Source organism: Drosophila willistoni, chromosome 3R (genome assembly GCF_018902025.1).
Source record: "Drosophila willistoni isolate 14030-0811.24 chromosome 3R, UCI_dwil_1.1, whole genome shotgun sequence".
In the NCBI taxonomy this organism is placed as follows: Eukaryota; Metazoa; Arthropoda; class Insecta; order Diptera; family Drosophilidae; genus Drosophila; species Drosophila willistoni.
In genome coordinates, this window is record NC_061086.1 from 26,004,836 (window position 1) to 26,019,090 (window position 14,255).

Sequence of the window (14,255 nt, forward strand, 5' to 3'; positions counted from 1 at the left end):
AAATAAAACACACCATTTAAAACTATTTCAAAAACTAAAACCTGGGACATATATGCAAATTTACATGTTGGAAGGAGAAGAAAAAGGATTTGTTTTACAACCAAATCAAAACTTCAAGATTAATCGACTTCATCTACTTTGGGGTTTATTTTTGGTGCAAGTTTAATAGACAACTTACTCAAATTTAACAATGATGCTAAAAAGAAGAGGTAAGTTCAGAATTTGTTTTACCAAACTGCAGATTCTATTGTCAGATTTAAACACAAATATTAAGATCTCAAGGTAAAAGTGTTTTTGTGGACGAAATTTCATAAATTTTGCGGTCTGCGCTTTTGTGAGTTTCCAACCATTTAAAAAAAGTTATATTTCATGTTGACCAGAATTTGATGCACTTTAAAATGTTACAAATTGAAATCTTGGAAAAAAATATTTGTACCCGGTAAATGATGCAAAAATACCCAATTTTGATGGTAAAGAATGTAATCACATTATTTATTATTTTTAATGTGTTTAAAATCATATTAATTTAACAGATTTTATTCCGAAAAGAAATATATGAATTTTAAAAATAGGTCAAAAAATGACTGACTTGTAGGTTGGTAATATGAATTGGTTTTTGACCAAAATTTTGGCTCACTTTGCCCATTTTTGCATGTTTTATTTCTTTAAATAAGCAAAAATTGTGTATTCTACTTTTAAATATTTCAAATTCAAACAATAAAAACTTGATCGAAATAACATTTGGTAAATTTTTGAAAAGTTTTATGTTCGTTTGCCTGTTTTTATAAAAAATGTCTCGTGAGCTAAAAAATATATTCCTTTTGCAAATTCAAACTTGGTGAATTTAGACTTACCTAAAACTTTGTTTTTTTTTTCAGAAGAAGTTTTTTAAATGCATAATCCTTTTAATTTTATCTTGAAATTGTTGAACTTTATTGTTTCAATTGATATGGTTTTCAGTTATGGGTCTACAAATTAATTGGTTTCATTTTCTTTGTTCTCTCTAGCCACGTCTTACTTTAAGTCCCCTCTTCTTGAGGAGATTCCGAAGGCGACGATTGCGTAGACGTGTGCTCCGGCTGCTGCTGCTCTTGGAGCTGGTGGAGTTCTTTTTGATGTGAATTTTTCTCTTTGCGGTGTATTTGAGATTGGAAATGTAAATCTTCTTCCTATGTTTCTTGGTGCTGGATGTTGCTGATGATGATGTCGTTGTCGTCGTTGTTGCATCAGTTGTTGTTGTGGTTGTTGTTGTTGTTGCATCAGTTGTCGTTGTTGTTGATGTTGAACTTGTTGAGGAGGAGGAATCTGTAGCAGCATTTGTTATCCAAATACAAATGCCCACAATTAAAAGTCCTAATACCAATTGCCCTGATCTCATGATGGTTACTTTTTGGTAGATTGGTTAGTTGGTTGGTTGGTTGAGTTGTTGATGAATTACTTGTGATAATTAGCTACATAAGCTCAAGACTTTTATAGCAAGTGGCAACAATTGCTTAATTTGCACAACCAATATTTACTTTATAATTGCCAAAAATACGCATTTTGCTACAAAATGTATGTATTATTTTGTTCATTACTATACATACATCTATTATATAGAAGTATTTGCACAGTCTGTCGTTTACACAATAGAGAAACCAACTGGGGGGACCCAAAAGGAAAAGCCGTAAAAAAAATTTGTTATATTAAATGCGATGGTTTTTATTTTTATGACCCTCAGTCCAAAATTAATCATGACGAAGGCGAAAACAACCGAGGTCGCAATGGATGTCGCCATTCCACAGCTTCCATAGGTATGCCCCAGCATTAGCTGCAGTACAAACTGCCAAACATTAAACACTGCATAAGTAAATATTTGCCGGACTGACACAACAAGTTTACGCGTTGCTATTTGCCTGCGTCTGACATATTGGTCCTGGCGTTGACAATGTTAACTGATACGCAATGCTGACGCGTTGGATGGGATTGGATTGCGTGGTAGCGACCACCCGCTGTAGGTCTTCGTTTACCTAATATCCTGGCATCCTGGCTATAAAAATCGGTGCACTTTCTAGGGCCAACTCATTCACAAGTTAGTCCTCAGTCTCAGACGAATGGCTCGCTACGGCATGATATTCTCTTTGCTTATTTTGGCCATTTGCTGCCATTGCTGTTGCTGTGCAGCTCTGGCTGCGCCCGATGAGGAACGATACATACGAAAGGATTTCAATCGGGATCTTCTGGATTGGTATAACAATGCCAATCAATATCCATCTGGACAATTGGCCAGCCTTTGTCGGTATCCCTATTTCCTGGACAACTCACTGATTGGCCCTGTCCGCATGAGGAAACGCAATTCGGAGCTGATCAATTCTCTTCTAAGTCTTCCCAAAAACATGAACGATGCTGGTAAATAAACTGAACACTCCCTTAAAATGGTCAAATCTTGAATGGATCTGGACAACAAGATAAGCGATGTTGATATTTATGTTTGGGCAAAAGAAGGCGAAGTCTTTATGGATTAAAATGAATTATTTTAGAGATAAAAGACCTCATACATTTAAATACTCCAGTGTGTGTATATATGAAGAAGTATTACTAAATAGAAAATTATACATAATAGCACGTTAAATATACACAATTCTAGCAAAATAGACGGAAACTTTATATATAAACGAATGGAAATTGATTTCCTTGAAGAAGAGCCAAGTAAGTGTTATCACTGCACTAAAGGGGCTTCTTCTTCGACTTCTTAAAGATTTTCTGATTTTGGTACTTGTTATTTATTCATATTCAAAATTGTGCAAATTACCGAAAAATGTGGCATACTTTTTGGTGTCGTTTAATTTTGTTGGTTCAATGGGCGACGAAGTTGAATAAGAAATCGATGTATGGAAAGTTGGCCGAAAAGGAGAAACGTCGTTTGGACCTGTGTCGATTGTCTTTATGAGGTCCTGGAATGTCCTTTGAAAAGTCAAGATGAAAGACCTTCCCACAGTATGTTATGTCCTGAATCCTTAGATGACTCCCACTTTTTTTAATGTCAGTCGATGCGCGTCATCACGCAAACCACGGGAAACCTTGTTCGTTCGTCCGATTTGCTCAATGCGACATGTTTTGCGGATTTTAGAGCTTAAAAACGAAAAATTGAACAAGCCTTATGTATCTAAGCAGGACGTTGAATAATTTCGGTAGGATACGCTTTTTTTGTATCCCACAGGATCAGAACTATCAATTTGCATTCAAAGATTTTCAATATACTTTGAAAATCCATCAAAGACTACAAATTATTACAAAAACAATTAGCACACATTTTTGAGCAGGCGAACAGTAAGCAAAAATGGCCAATCACAAAAAAGGACTACATGCGAAAAATTAAAAATATCTTGAGAGTCATTTGAAGAATCATAACGAAAGTTATGTCAAACGACTCCTTACATCAATAATATCTGTGTAAAGGACATCTTACTAGTTATGTCAGGAACAAAGACATCAAAGATTTTCTGATTTTAGGATTAAGCAGCAAACAAACTTAGTTTACTTATTTTAAGTTACTGCAAAATGGATATAAATAGACTCAAATCGCAGTAGCCTGTAGTTCTCTGTATATTTTGATCTTTATTCACATTCAATTGTCCTATTGGAAATGGAAGTGTTTCCAGTTTCGTCATTTAACCAGATTTCTTATTAACCTTAATCTTGCGGACGCTTTTATATTTCAAATTCCGGATTGTGACACGTTTTCTATGCGAAGTTGAAGGGGCCAAGGTGGTTGTAGTGGTTGTTGATGCTTCGGTCGTTGTCGTTGTGGTTGTTGTTGTGGCGTTTGAACTTGTTGTTGTTGAATTCGTTTGCGCTGAAGTGTCCTCAAGTAGAAGCACTGTGGCCAGAAGGACAACGGCGACGATATAAGTAACTTGCTTCATTTTTCTATTGTACGACAATACAAAACCTTAAATCTATTATGATCTGCTCTATCAATTTACAGCCTCCTTTTATATAAGATGTCGCTCTGAATTTTGCAAAAAGTACAATAGACTCTTGGGTAAATACTGGAAAATCTGCACAAAGTAGACACATTTTGCAAAACATATTTTTGATATAGCAAATATTTACATTTCAATTGCGTTGAAGGGAAGGAAAAAAACCAAATACACAAAAATAGATCTGTTGCTTAGTGTTGCTTTTTTTGTTTGTTGTTTTAAACGTCTTTGTTCATACTTTCTTTAGAGACGACAGTTTATTTGCTTATATGTATTTAAAATTTTTGCGGCTGCTTTGCTCATATATATGTATGTATATAGTATATGGTTTTTTAATTCATTTAAAATCGAACAATCTTTTTTACGATTTTTTTTTTGTTTTTGTTTTAAAGGTTAAGTTCATTTGGCATTGTTCGGAATATGAATGTGTTTTTTGTTTTTGTTTAATAGACGTGTCTGCTAGCGTAAGTATGTAAATATATATGTATATATATCTAGAAAAGCGCAAAGATTGCGTTAGAAATGTATAAATTAGACAAAAAACATTTTAATAGACAATTAAAAAATAAAAATGTAAACAAATCTAGTTGTAATATAAAAAGAGAACAATAACATATGAAAATGTGTATACAATCAATGTATGACAGTATGCGGTTAAGCTGAAAATGCAGTTTCACTTATTTACTTAATAACTAACTTGGTGTAACTATTTATGTATGTATGTATGTAACCCTGCCTTTGCTAATTGTAATTGTAATAACTTGTAATTATGTTAATGTGTGTGTGTGTATGACTAAATACATCAACGATATAGCTATATAAATATCTATACGTATGTAGGCATGTATGTTTATCCAGCACATTTAATACTTATGACTAAGTCGCTTGCCCCACCAAAAAACGCGTCGAGCTAGTGAGATAAGTAATTGTAAGTTGCAAATTTAAATTGAACATACGCATACTTATACTCACGCATTATTGTAGATTATAAAGCTTTTTAGCTGATCCCACATACACACGCACACGCATACACCCACACACAGACACCGATTCCGGGGAGGGGAGACACACACAAAATGGCTTTGACTTTTTGCTTGATTAAACTCTGTTTGAAACGGATTTCTAACTCTTCTTGATGTGTATTACATGAAAAACTCATTGGCCGAATGCGAAAGCGGAAGTCACGTTCGCCCCGGGCGATCGAAGATTGTAATCTCTATGACGCGAAGACCACGAAATGTTGGATCAATTAACTGTAGACCCTTTGGATTGTAAATGCGCTCATTTTGGGAAGCAACAAATTTCGATATCTTACGTAGAGTCTGAAATAAACAAAGAAACCACAAAAAATTGATTAAATTCATATCTCTAATTGGATAAGTCATCATCATCATAGGAACCTTTTCATAATGTGTCTCGGAGCACATGTAGATCAAGTATGCTGTTATACATCCTATACAGCCTTCACAATAGGTGCCGCACGATCCTTCTTCCGCCTCGGCATAAAATTCGTTTAGCCTATTGATTGTGGCCTCGAAGACTTGTCGTTCAATCTGACAGAAGAGTGAGTAATTAGTTGGTGGCCGATATATTACGCATAAGATGTGTACTTACCATACCATCCAATTCTGTGGGAAGCCTTGTGTGGAATTTTACTGAGGTACCTTCGCTATAGTCCCTCTGGATGAACACTTTATTAAAGATTACACCCCCGCCAGAGCCTTGCAATGTGCCGGGATTACCGCCCGCTGGAGTGCCTGGACCCTGGGACATTCTGGCTCTAAAATAAGTACACATTGCATTAATAAATTCATGCTGAAGAGAACGATAGGCGTAATTAAGTGCTATCATTTTATAGAACTTAATGAAACTTTAATTTAAATGAGGGCACGTATAGGAATTCGTGCCCTTCGAACACTACACGCACGAAGCTGGAAAATAAATGTTATTATTCCAGGCTTATGAGATTAATAACAGATGTAACTGAATTGATACATATTGTAAATATAATTAGTACACAAGTGTGTGGGAGGTGGTGGGAACATATGTTGGTAAAAGTGGGCACATACATGAGTGTGTGTTCAGGTATCTGGTGAATTGCGAAGCCTTATATCTTTCCTACCTGATTTTCCAAGTGCAATAAAAGTTAAGTAGCGTATAGCTATAAATAAGACAGCGATTATGTGACTTTGATTATCTCAAATTAGCGATTTTTAACAACAATAAAAAATCTAAAGTTTTGCTTTTTTTTCTATTCTTCTAGAGGTGGAAGTTCCGCGATAGGTAAACTAATCGATAATAATTTCTCACTGTAAAGTCTGTTAATTAACAGATCTGTTACAGCGACCATGTTCACACATTCACGCAGATGGCGCCACAGAGCACGGACTATAAATTATTTGACAGATGGCGCTAATAAAAAACCGTTACTTTGTATAGGTAAATATTAAAATTTGTTAAGCATTTCAAATACGCTTGACACTTAACTCTTGTACTTTTGCTCTTCTCATCCAAGTCCTCTCTTCACTTTTGCTGACGCTCAGCCGTAGAGATTTCAAAACATTCGCATTGAAAACACATATATTTGCACAGCTTGTGCCCTTTTGTTTTTGTATCCACACTTATATATACATTCATATGTCTATTATTTAAACTTAAAACTGTTTCTCCCATTTGGAATGTCGTGACGATCGTGGTTATCAGTATCTTTTCAAAGTTCTTTATAGCATGAGGGCTCATGGTTGTGGTCACCTGTGCCTGCTGGTTCTAGTCCTCATCCAGGCTAAGATTGGTCGTCTAGTGCCCATAGTTGGAGGCCGTCTTGTAATTAGCGTGGGCAGTATAAGCAATTCTCTCTCTTTATATCACAAATCAATTGGAACTTCTTTCTCCTTGAATCTTCATTTACTTAGGTAGCACCAGTAAATATCCATTTATGGTCTCATTGCAAGACGTGGTGCAGCGAAATGGAAGTGTGAACTATCAACATTTTTGTGGAGGCAGCTTAATCAGCGATCGCTGGATTCTTTCAGCTGCTCACTGTGTGTGGAGGAAGTGAGTGAGAGTCACAACTTTAACTCTTTTTTAACACGAATGCTTTTGCTTTGCAGGAAACTGGAAAATATTGCGGCCTTTATTGGTTATGATGACATTGGCCTTAAGCATCTCGAGCCATATGGTCTTGAGAGTGCCGAGTATATATACTTCCAACCGTACGTCCAACAACAGCTGAGTCAAGTTTAATACACTCACACAGCTAGCGAAACAAAAACCCATTCGTATTTGCAGGTCTAATTTTCGGAATGATATTGTTCTACTCCAAATGAGCACGGCCTATGAAACATCTTTTAGGGATATGCCTTTTGCCCAACTACCGCCACAGGGCATGAAACCGGACCAAAATGGTAATTGGTGAATCGCAATCCTTTCACCAATGTTCTTCGATCCTTCTTTTTTGCTTTTGCAGAATCCTGCCGCATTATTGGCTATGGAGCAACTCGACATGCAGGTCCTTCGCAAAAACATTTGGCCGAGGCTGAGGTCCGAGTGATAGACAATCAACAATGTCGCAATATTATTGGACACGTTTGGGCTCCTCAAAATGGAAACACTGTCTGTGCTTTGGGCAATAATCAAGACTCCTGTCAGGGTGACTCCGGGTAAGAGTTCATTTCACGAATATTATTAATCTATTACTGAATTTATCTTAACTAGTGGTCCATTGATTTGTCCGTATGGCGGCAAGGATTACATCTACGGACTGGTTTCCCATGGTCTCACCTGCGGCATCAAGGGTATGCCGAGCATTTATACCGTGACGCGTCCCTATTACGACTGGGTCCAACTTTATATATCCTAGATCTCTCCGTGCCGCTTTGAATCTTTCATCTGGTCTGGTATAGGTATATAATTTATTTATTATACGGATATCAAACAGAGAAAATATTTACGAATACAAGTACACACATATGTATATATATAATGCAAAGGAATAGCACAGATTAACAATGATTAGGCTTAGGCTAGAGAACTGCTAATTATTATAGACTTAATCCTAATCTCCACTGCCTCTACTTCTTCTCGGCCTGCTCCATGGGAGCAGCATCGCAAGCCGGCGAGGTAGAAGCAGCAGCGGCATCGTCCACCTTATCGATCAGTTTGCCGGTGCCCGTTTCGGGCAGAGTGAGGGTCAGCAGGCCCGCTACTAAAACTAAACTTCCGCATATAGTTGTTGGAATGTACCAGCCCAATGCGCCCAGGACATCGACGACATAGGGCGCAGATATCGATCCGATGTGGGCGAACGTTGAGCATGTGCCCAAGGCCGAGTTACGTATCTCGGTGGGATACAGTTCAGCTGTGTATAGAGTGACCACCGAATATGTGGCACTGATACCAAAGCGTCCCAGCATAGCGAATGCCACAATCCAGGTAGTGCTGCCCGCGGGCACCGAAAGCACCAACAGCAGCGATATACCCGTCCACAGGAAGAGGAACGATGTGGTAATCCGACGTCCAGTGAAACGCAGCATTATCACTGGCACCAAATACGAGGGTATATCAACGACTCCAGTGGCCACGATATATAGATAACGGCTCACCGACAAATTGGAAGCATTCAAAGCTGCAAAGGATCACCAAAAGGATAAATTACAAATCCCACAACTTCTTAATTGAACTTACCCGTAACGTAATAACTCAGCGATGTCACACAGAACATAAAGTACGAGGTGAAAATCAATTTGCGCACTTTCGGATTGCTAAACAGCTCAATGATGGATTTCATGGGTCCATCCTTAAGCTTCTGTATCAGGGAAACATTAACTTCCGTATCCAACTAAATGAAAGGGGGGAACTTTAGAATTTGAAGAACTTTTTCTAAACCAAATCTTTGACACTTACAGCTTTCTTATCGCTAATAATCTCTGTAGCTGCTGCAATGGGTGGTTGAATCTCATAATGGCTCTGCTGCTTGAAGAGTATCCTATAACAACGATCGTAGCGCTGCTTGGTAATAAGCCAACGTGGTGATTCATTCATCAGACTAGAATGGGGGAAAGAATTTGTTAGCTATATTTCACTCCTTAATCCTTGGTTAAGGTTGACCTACTAGCAATTGAGTATAAGCAGAAGCGAAGGAATAGTCAGGGCCAGCTGTAAGTACCTCCAGGGCTGTATGAGATAACCAATTATTGCCAAGATGATCATGCCAACGGGATACGAGGCCGAGAACGCTATAGACATCCAAGAACGATGCTTCAGACAAATGTTCTCAACAACTGAAAGGGCAAGAACAAAGCGTCAGAAAAGTTATGTTTCAATTTAATACTTAACTCACTCATGGTAAAAGCTGGATAGAAGAGACCCGATGAAGCTGCTCCGAGGGCAAAACGACCAATCAGAAAGAGACTATACCAGGGCGAGAAGGTGCAAAAGAAACTACCCACTATGAAGAAGGCTGCTCCCAGTGTAAAAGATGCCTTGCGACCGAATCTACAAAAACAATTTTAAGTAAACTCAATCTCATTGTCAGTTTGTCACTTTCACTTACTTGTCAGCCAATATGCCAAAGGAAAAGGAGCCACAGAATTTGCCCAGCGATATGGAAACCTGAGCCGATGTCCGCTGTAAGCTACGATCACAGGTCAGTTCCCAGTCAGCAACGAATGTTGTCTCGGGATGGGCATATTCATAGTTGCCCCTAACCTTGCATGAGATCTCCGAAGGCCGTTCAATCTGGGTCATGCGATTCGTATATTGCAGAGCCGCCTCATACGACATGCTACTCAGATGTTTGTAGTCCCAATTCCAGACAGTGCAACCACCCGAATTTAAATCCCTTTCGGCAATGCTTCGCTTCTGTTCCGTTGTCCAATTGGTGGACTGCAGATCTGAGATGCCGCACCATTGATCATCCGGCAAATGACCCAACAGAGTGTAGGAGGAGACATGAAAACCATTCAGGATATTCGGTGTAACGCACAGGAAAAATATTGCCCTATAATAGAGACACATAGACTATTTAGTTATTTGTGAAATCTATTTGTCGATCTGTTTTGTAATCAAAATTTCACTAGATGTTAATTAAGATGTCGTTAGTCAATTGTTTACCACACGCAAGTTTGAAGTTTCACACATTGACACCCAGCAAAAGGTAAAGTAAAGTAAATATTATTAACATAAACCGATAATTGCAAAATTAAAAAATCAACAATAACAGCTGTCGAGGTTCCAAAAAAAAAAAAAAACTATTATGATTTGTATTTTGGTGGACACTTTCAGATAAACACAATTAAGCATTCCCCTCATGCAGATACACAAAAATACTTTATTACATATTTGAAATAAATAAGTAAATACAAAAACAAAAACAAAAGCGAAAACGGAAAAAAATTCAACCACCCAGCGTCATTAATCATTAAACAAATCGGGTAACCGGAACGGCAATGCGCAATATTTACATACATATCCGACTTATTTTTTAAATGCTTTCAATTCTGAGCAGATCGTCAAAAATTCAAAGCATACGCCGAATATCATTTTGTTATATAGCTCACGTCGAATAGTCGAATAGTTGAATGACTCTCGGTGCAAGTGTCCTCTAAACTTTGCTCTCTCCCTCATGCTGTTGAGGAATCATTACAACGATCTGGTTTAGTTAGTTAGTTAGTAAGTGGCTAGTGAGTAGTACCGGTTCTACATAGATTACAGTCACGAATCATTGACATTTACTTAATTGAAGAGCGCGCCAGATCAGAATTTTCAAAATGCTTTCTTATCAGCTCATTGATTAATTAAATTGTATTCAGTTGCCGGCCAGTGGCTATAAATAGGGCAGACTGCCCTTTGATTGGTTGGGGTAGGAAGGCGCCCACCACCATCACCACCCCCCCGCAATACGAATTTACATAACAAAACCTCAATCAACTTTCCGACAATTCAATACATCGTGTTTGACATTTAGTTAGGATCTAGATTATATCTAAACAAAACATTTTCTCCAGTTTATGATAATTACTTGTTCGTGTTTTAGTTAAAAATTGTTTTGAGAACACGTTGTAAACGTTTAATTTAAATACTAGATAGTTTTGTATTTTGTATTTTATATTTTCTTTGTGCGCATTAGAGAAATGACAAAAAACGAAAACCAAAATGATCTCCCAATGGTGTATCATTGGATCTCATGGGAAACATATTAAATATCAATAATTCTAGAGAACGTCACCTATATAGAGGCAAATGCATTAATGCATTTTGTAGGTCAAGTGAAACATGATTCACTTCAGCACTAAATTTTTCGCTGCATAAATTTCCTATCGCTTCCTAATAAACAGTCGATCAATAAAGTAAAATCACAAAACAGCAATAAATCGAAACTGAATTTCTATGCCGGTTTTTGATCATCTTATTCATTAAAACACTAATTTTCTTCAAACATTTTTAAGCTAACCCACAAGACCTTATTCAAAACATTGAACTCACATTTAAGAATATTTGCTAAAAATTGTGGACTTAATTGTGAATTGTGGCTTTGAAAATCTTATCGAAAGAGATTTCAAAAAATAGTTTTTCTAAAATTTTGCTGACTTTTGTTAAAAGCTTGTTAAGTTGAGAGTTAAGTTTTTGAAGAATAGAGAACAATTGATTTATTTATTATTTTTTTAAAGGACGTTTTGTATTCTATTGATCTAGAATGAAAATTTAAATTCACTTTTCTAGCTGCTTGCCGATTTCAGAAAAGTTTACTTCAGTTATTTCACATATGTAAAAAAAACTTAAGATTATTAAAATTTAGAAGAATTTTTTAATAAATTTTTGGAAATTTATAACTTGCTTACCATTAAAATTGACAAAAATTTCTACATCAATTATGCGAAATTTAAAAGAGGTCATTTGATGTAAAATCATTGGGATTTGGCAAAGTTAAAAAATATAATCAACGATCAACAGAAACTTTAAGGGTTTCTCTAAATATAAAATACTTGAATCAAAGATCATAGAAAAAAGACGATAATTTATGATAATTTTTGAATCTGAATAACGTTAATTTAGTAAAAATTTCTTTTCTTTTTTTTGCCTATTTATAAAGTGTTTGACACTTGAAAGGATATAAAATGCTTCACTACAATTAATTTCTATTTATTATTCCCATTAAATTGTTGGGTCATGTTGTGAGACTTTATTGACTCATTGTGTGTGTGTTTAACTTACCATACAAATGCTCCACCGCTTCCGACAATTTCCAATTGCTTGGTGAGCAAATCTTTCATACTCTCCTCGCTGATCGGCTCACGTGTTTTTTCCAGATTTTCTTTTGATTTAGTCATTGTGCTTAATATGAGATATCACAGATTTAGTCAAACAACAAACAAAAAAGGATGTTCTACTATAATTTTAGGTACACAACACAAGTAAGTATTTAAATTAGTATTTGGTGATAAGGGATTTTAGCTTTTTCCTTTTGATTTGTTGTTGTATATATTTCTAAAAATACACAATTCACTGAATTTTGCGAAGCTTGGAGTTCTTTGACACTGAACTTGGCAATATTATTTTGTGCAATCTCTAAAAACAATATATATATGTATGTACATATATTTGAGTCTGGATTTAGATTCGATTTGACGATCTCATCTGTTGTCGAGCGATAGATGCATCCGAGTGCAATAACTTGGCACTGGGCCGTGGTTTTGCTCTTTGTTGTTGTTGCCGTTGACTTCTTCTCTTCAGATAAAGTCGCAGCGGATCGATGGGTGGATGGATGGATGGATCGATGGATGGATCGATCGATCAATCGATCGTTTGTTATATATTGTGTAGCTTAGGTATTTACACACACGGTTAAGACTTTTCACTTTCACTTCTTGGAAAATGCGTTTCAACTCCTGCACGTTTGTTGATGTTTATCTGGTTGTTCTTTTTTTTTTGTTTTTTTGGGGCTTTTTGGTTTTCAAATTTTCTCTTTATGCTTTGTGTTTGTATATTATTCTCAATTGTTAGCCCCCTCCTCCCGCACACACACACACACAGCAAATGGGATGTACTTTGTCTATGACATAGAGCGACACGTTTTTTTTCTTGTTATTTGAAATTTTCTTTAAGTCAAAATAAACATAAAAATGTATTGAAAATAAAAATTTTGTTTTTTGTTTCGTTGTTGTTTTCTTTTTTCTTTGGTTATTTCTTTCGTTTATTCTCTTTTCTTTTTTTGGATTGCACTGTCGTCTTTTTGGTTCGTTTTCTTGTTGTTTTTCTAATTTGAATGGTTTTTTGGTCGAGCGCGTGTATTTGTTGTTCTCCTTGCAGTTGATGTCGTTTGCTATTACTACTACTTGCCGCTTCGAAAGCGTCTCACAAACTAAGCCCACGGGAGGTCGATCGCAGTGTTTTTGTACGCGTACGCGCCTCAAGTCCCCCCCCCGCACCACCTCCATCTCTGCTCCTCCCCGCTGCCCCTTATCACTGCCATATAGCTCCCCAAAACACACGGTTCCCTCTCGCACACTCGCACCCATCCCCCTTCCCATTTCATGCCCAGAGAGAGAACGTTTCCCATACTTCTGGTGCTCTACCCAGCTCCGACTCTATCTCTGGGACTTCTGCTATAACCGACACGATCCAAGCCGATTCGAATCGACTCCAGATCGGTATCGTTCGGCACTTTCCGTTCCATATGCTTTATATATTCGTATGTTGGACTTGCATATGGTTCGTTTGTTTTTTCTTCTTTTTTTTGGATTTGAGTGAAAGCATTAAGAAAACCCTCGTTGCACATTTAAGAGAGATTATTTACAAGTGACAAACAGATTTTAAATACCCTACAGCAGGAGAAGTCGGCCATATCTCATTAAATCAAACTATTTTCAAGAACAATTTGAAACTCTAAACCCCCTTAACTTTGAGGTCTTTCAAAAGGACTTAATTTCCCTCTTAATAATTGTTGATAATTCATTTGTAGAGCACTGGGCACTTCTATATGACCGAATATATTAAGAAAACATTCTCAAAATTCTGTCATCGTCGTCTTTTTTGTTATTGTTGTTTATTTGGTTGCTCTTATCGTCATTGTCGTCTTTACCCAGGATCCCCCTTGCTTGAATATTTTGTATATACTCGAGCATAAACTACTTAGTATAAGCATTTGGGCATTCGAATGCGACACTCCCCATTCATTGAAATGCCGAATTTCATATTCTTAACATAACATTTAATTATTTTCTTTTCTCACACTCATTTACACTATTCTGTTTACCCTTGAGGAAAGAAGAGGGCCATCTAAAGGAAGAGAACACA

At 36.8% G+C, this 14,255-nt stretch overlaps 5 protein-coding genes across 6 annotated transcripts; 2 read left to right on the forward strand and 3 right to left on the reverse strand.

The window, feature by feature from the left end:
* The first annotated feature begins 2,093 nt into the window (after positions 1-2,093).
* Positions 2,094-2,633, forward strand: LOC6647388 (protein PDF). Its single transcript, XM_002069806.4, has one exon. The coding sequence runs from the start codon at positions 2,094-2,096 to the stop codon at positions 2,394-2,396; it is 303 nt and encodes a 100-aa protein (XP_002069842.1). The 3' UTR covers positions 2,397-2,633.
* Positions 2,634-3,554: 921 nt separating this feature from the next.
* LOC26529714 (putative uncharacterized protein DDB_G0275629) lies at positions 3,555-4,266 on the reverse strand. The gene has a single exon (XM_015177504.3). It carries the CDS (start codon positions 3,903-3,905, stop codon positions 3,651-3,653), a length of 255 nt encoding a protein of 84 aa, XP_015032990.1. The 5' UTR covers positions 3,906-4,266; the 3' UTR covers positions 3,555-3,650.
* Positions 4,267-4,493: 227 nt separating this feature from the next.
* Positions 4,494-6,234, reverse strand: LOC6647387 (golgin subfamily A member 7). 2 transcript variants are annotated; one of them, XR_002724265.2, is made up of 5 exons: positions 6,085-6,234; positions 5,577-5,742; positions 5,363-5,515; positions 4,935-5,284; positions 4,494-4,872 (listed from the first exon to the last, which is right to left on the reverse strand). XR_002724265.2 is itself a non-coding variant. In XM_002069805.4 (4 exons), the coding sequence occupies exons 2-4, from the start codon at positions 5,733-5,735 to the stop codon at positions 5,144-5,146; spliced, it is 453 nt and encodes a 150-aa protein (XP_002069841.3). In that variant the 5' UTR covers positions 5,736-5,742; positions 6,085-6,234; the 3' UTR covers positions 4,494-5,143. The 2 variants fall into 2 exon arrangements, 1 of the variants encoding a protein (XP_002069841.3); XM_002069805.4 differs by having other exon boundaries at positions 4,494-5,284.
* Positions 6,235-6,675: 441 nt separating this feature from the next.
* LOC6647386 (serine protease 44) lies at positions 6,676-7,925 on the forward strand. Its single transcript, XM_023178260.2, has 6 exons — positions 6,676-6,798; positions 6,875-7,016; positions 7,073-7,174; positions 7,251-7,366; positions 7,429-7,621; positions 7,677-7,925. Exons 1-6 carry the CDS (start codon positions 6,690-6,692, stop codon positions 7,819-7,821), a joined length of 807 nt encoding a protein of 268 aa, XP_023034028.1. The 5' UTR covers positions 6,676-6,689; the 3' UTR covers positions 7,822-7,925.
* Positions 7,860-13,072, reverse strand: LOC6647826 (organic cation transporter protein). The gene is made up of 7 exons (XM_002069803.4): positions 12,174-13,072; positions 9,514-9,960; positions 9,301-9,455; positions 9,073-9,241; positions 8,865-9,006; positions 8,646-8,799; positions 7,860-8,586 (listed from the first exon to the last, which is right to left on the reverse strand). Exons 1-7 carry the CDS (start codon positions 12,287-12,289, stop codon positions 8,033-8,035), a joined length of 1,737 nt encoding a protein of 578 aa, XP_002069839.1. The 5' UTR covers positions 12,290-13,072; the 3' UTR covers positions 7,860-8,032.
* Between the last annotated feature and the right edge of the window lie 1,183 nt (positions 13,073-14,255).

Coding starts and splice junctions, on each gene's coding strand:
- LOC26529714 (XM_015177504.3), bottom strand. CDS start 3,905: ATGAAGCAAGTTACTTATATCGTCGCCGTTGTCCTTCTGGCCACAGTG.
- LOC6647387 (XM_002069805.4), bottom strand. CDS start 5,735: ATGTCCCAGGGTCCAGGCACTCCAGCGGGCGGTAATCCCGGCACATTG. Junction 5,516..5,576: donor CCACAGAATTGGATGGTATG/GTAAGTACACAT, acceptor CTCTTCTGTCAG/ATTGAACGACAAGTCTTCGA. Junction 5,285..5,362: donor CCGAGACACATTATGAAAAG/GTTCCTATGATG, acceptor TGTTTATTTCAG/ACTCTACGTAAGATATCGAA.
- LOC6647826 (XM_002069803.4), bottom strand. CDS start 12,289: ATGACTAAATCAAAAGAAAATCTGGAAAAAACACGTGAGCCGATCAGC. Junction 9,456..9,513: donor TTTGGCATATTGGCTGACAA/GTAAGTGAAAGT, acceptor TTGTTTTTGTAG/ATTCGGTCGCAAGGCATCTT. Junction 8,800..8,864: donor TTATTAGCGATAAGAAAGCT/GTAAGTGTCAAA, acceptor CCTTTCATTTAG/TTGGATACGGAAGTTAATGT.
- LOC6647388 (XM_002069806.4), top strand. CDS start 2,094: ATGGCTCGCTACGGCATGATATTCTCTTTGCTTATTTTGGCCATTTGC.
- LOC6647386 (XM_023178260.2), top strand. CDS start 6,690: ATGAGGGCTCATGGTTGTGGTCACCTGTGCCTGCTGGTTCTAGTCCTC. Junction 6,799..6,874: donor CCGTCTTGTAATTAGCGTGG/GCAGTATAAGCA, acceptor TCATTTACTTAG/GTAGCACCAGTAAATATCCA. Junction 7,367..7,428: donor CATGAAACCGGACCAAAATG/GTAATTGGTGAA, acceptor TTGCTTTTGCAG/AATCCTGCCGCATTATTGGC.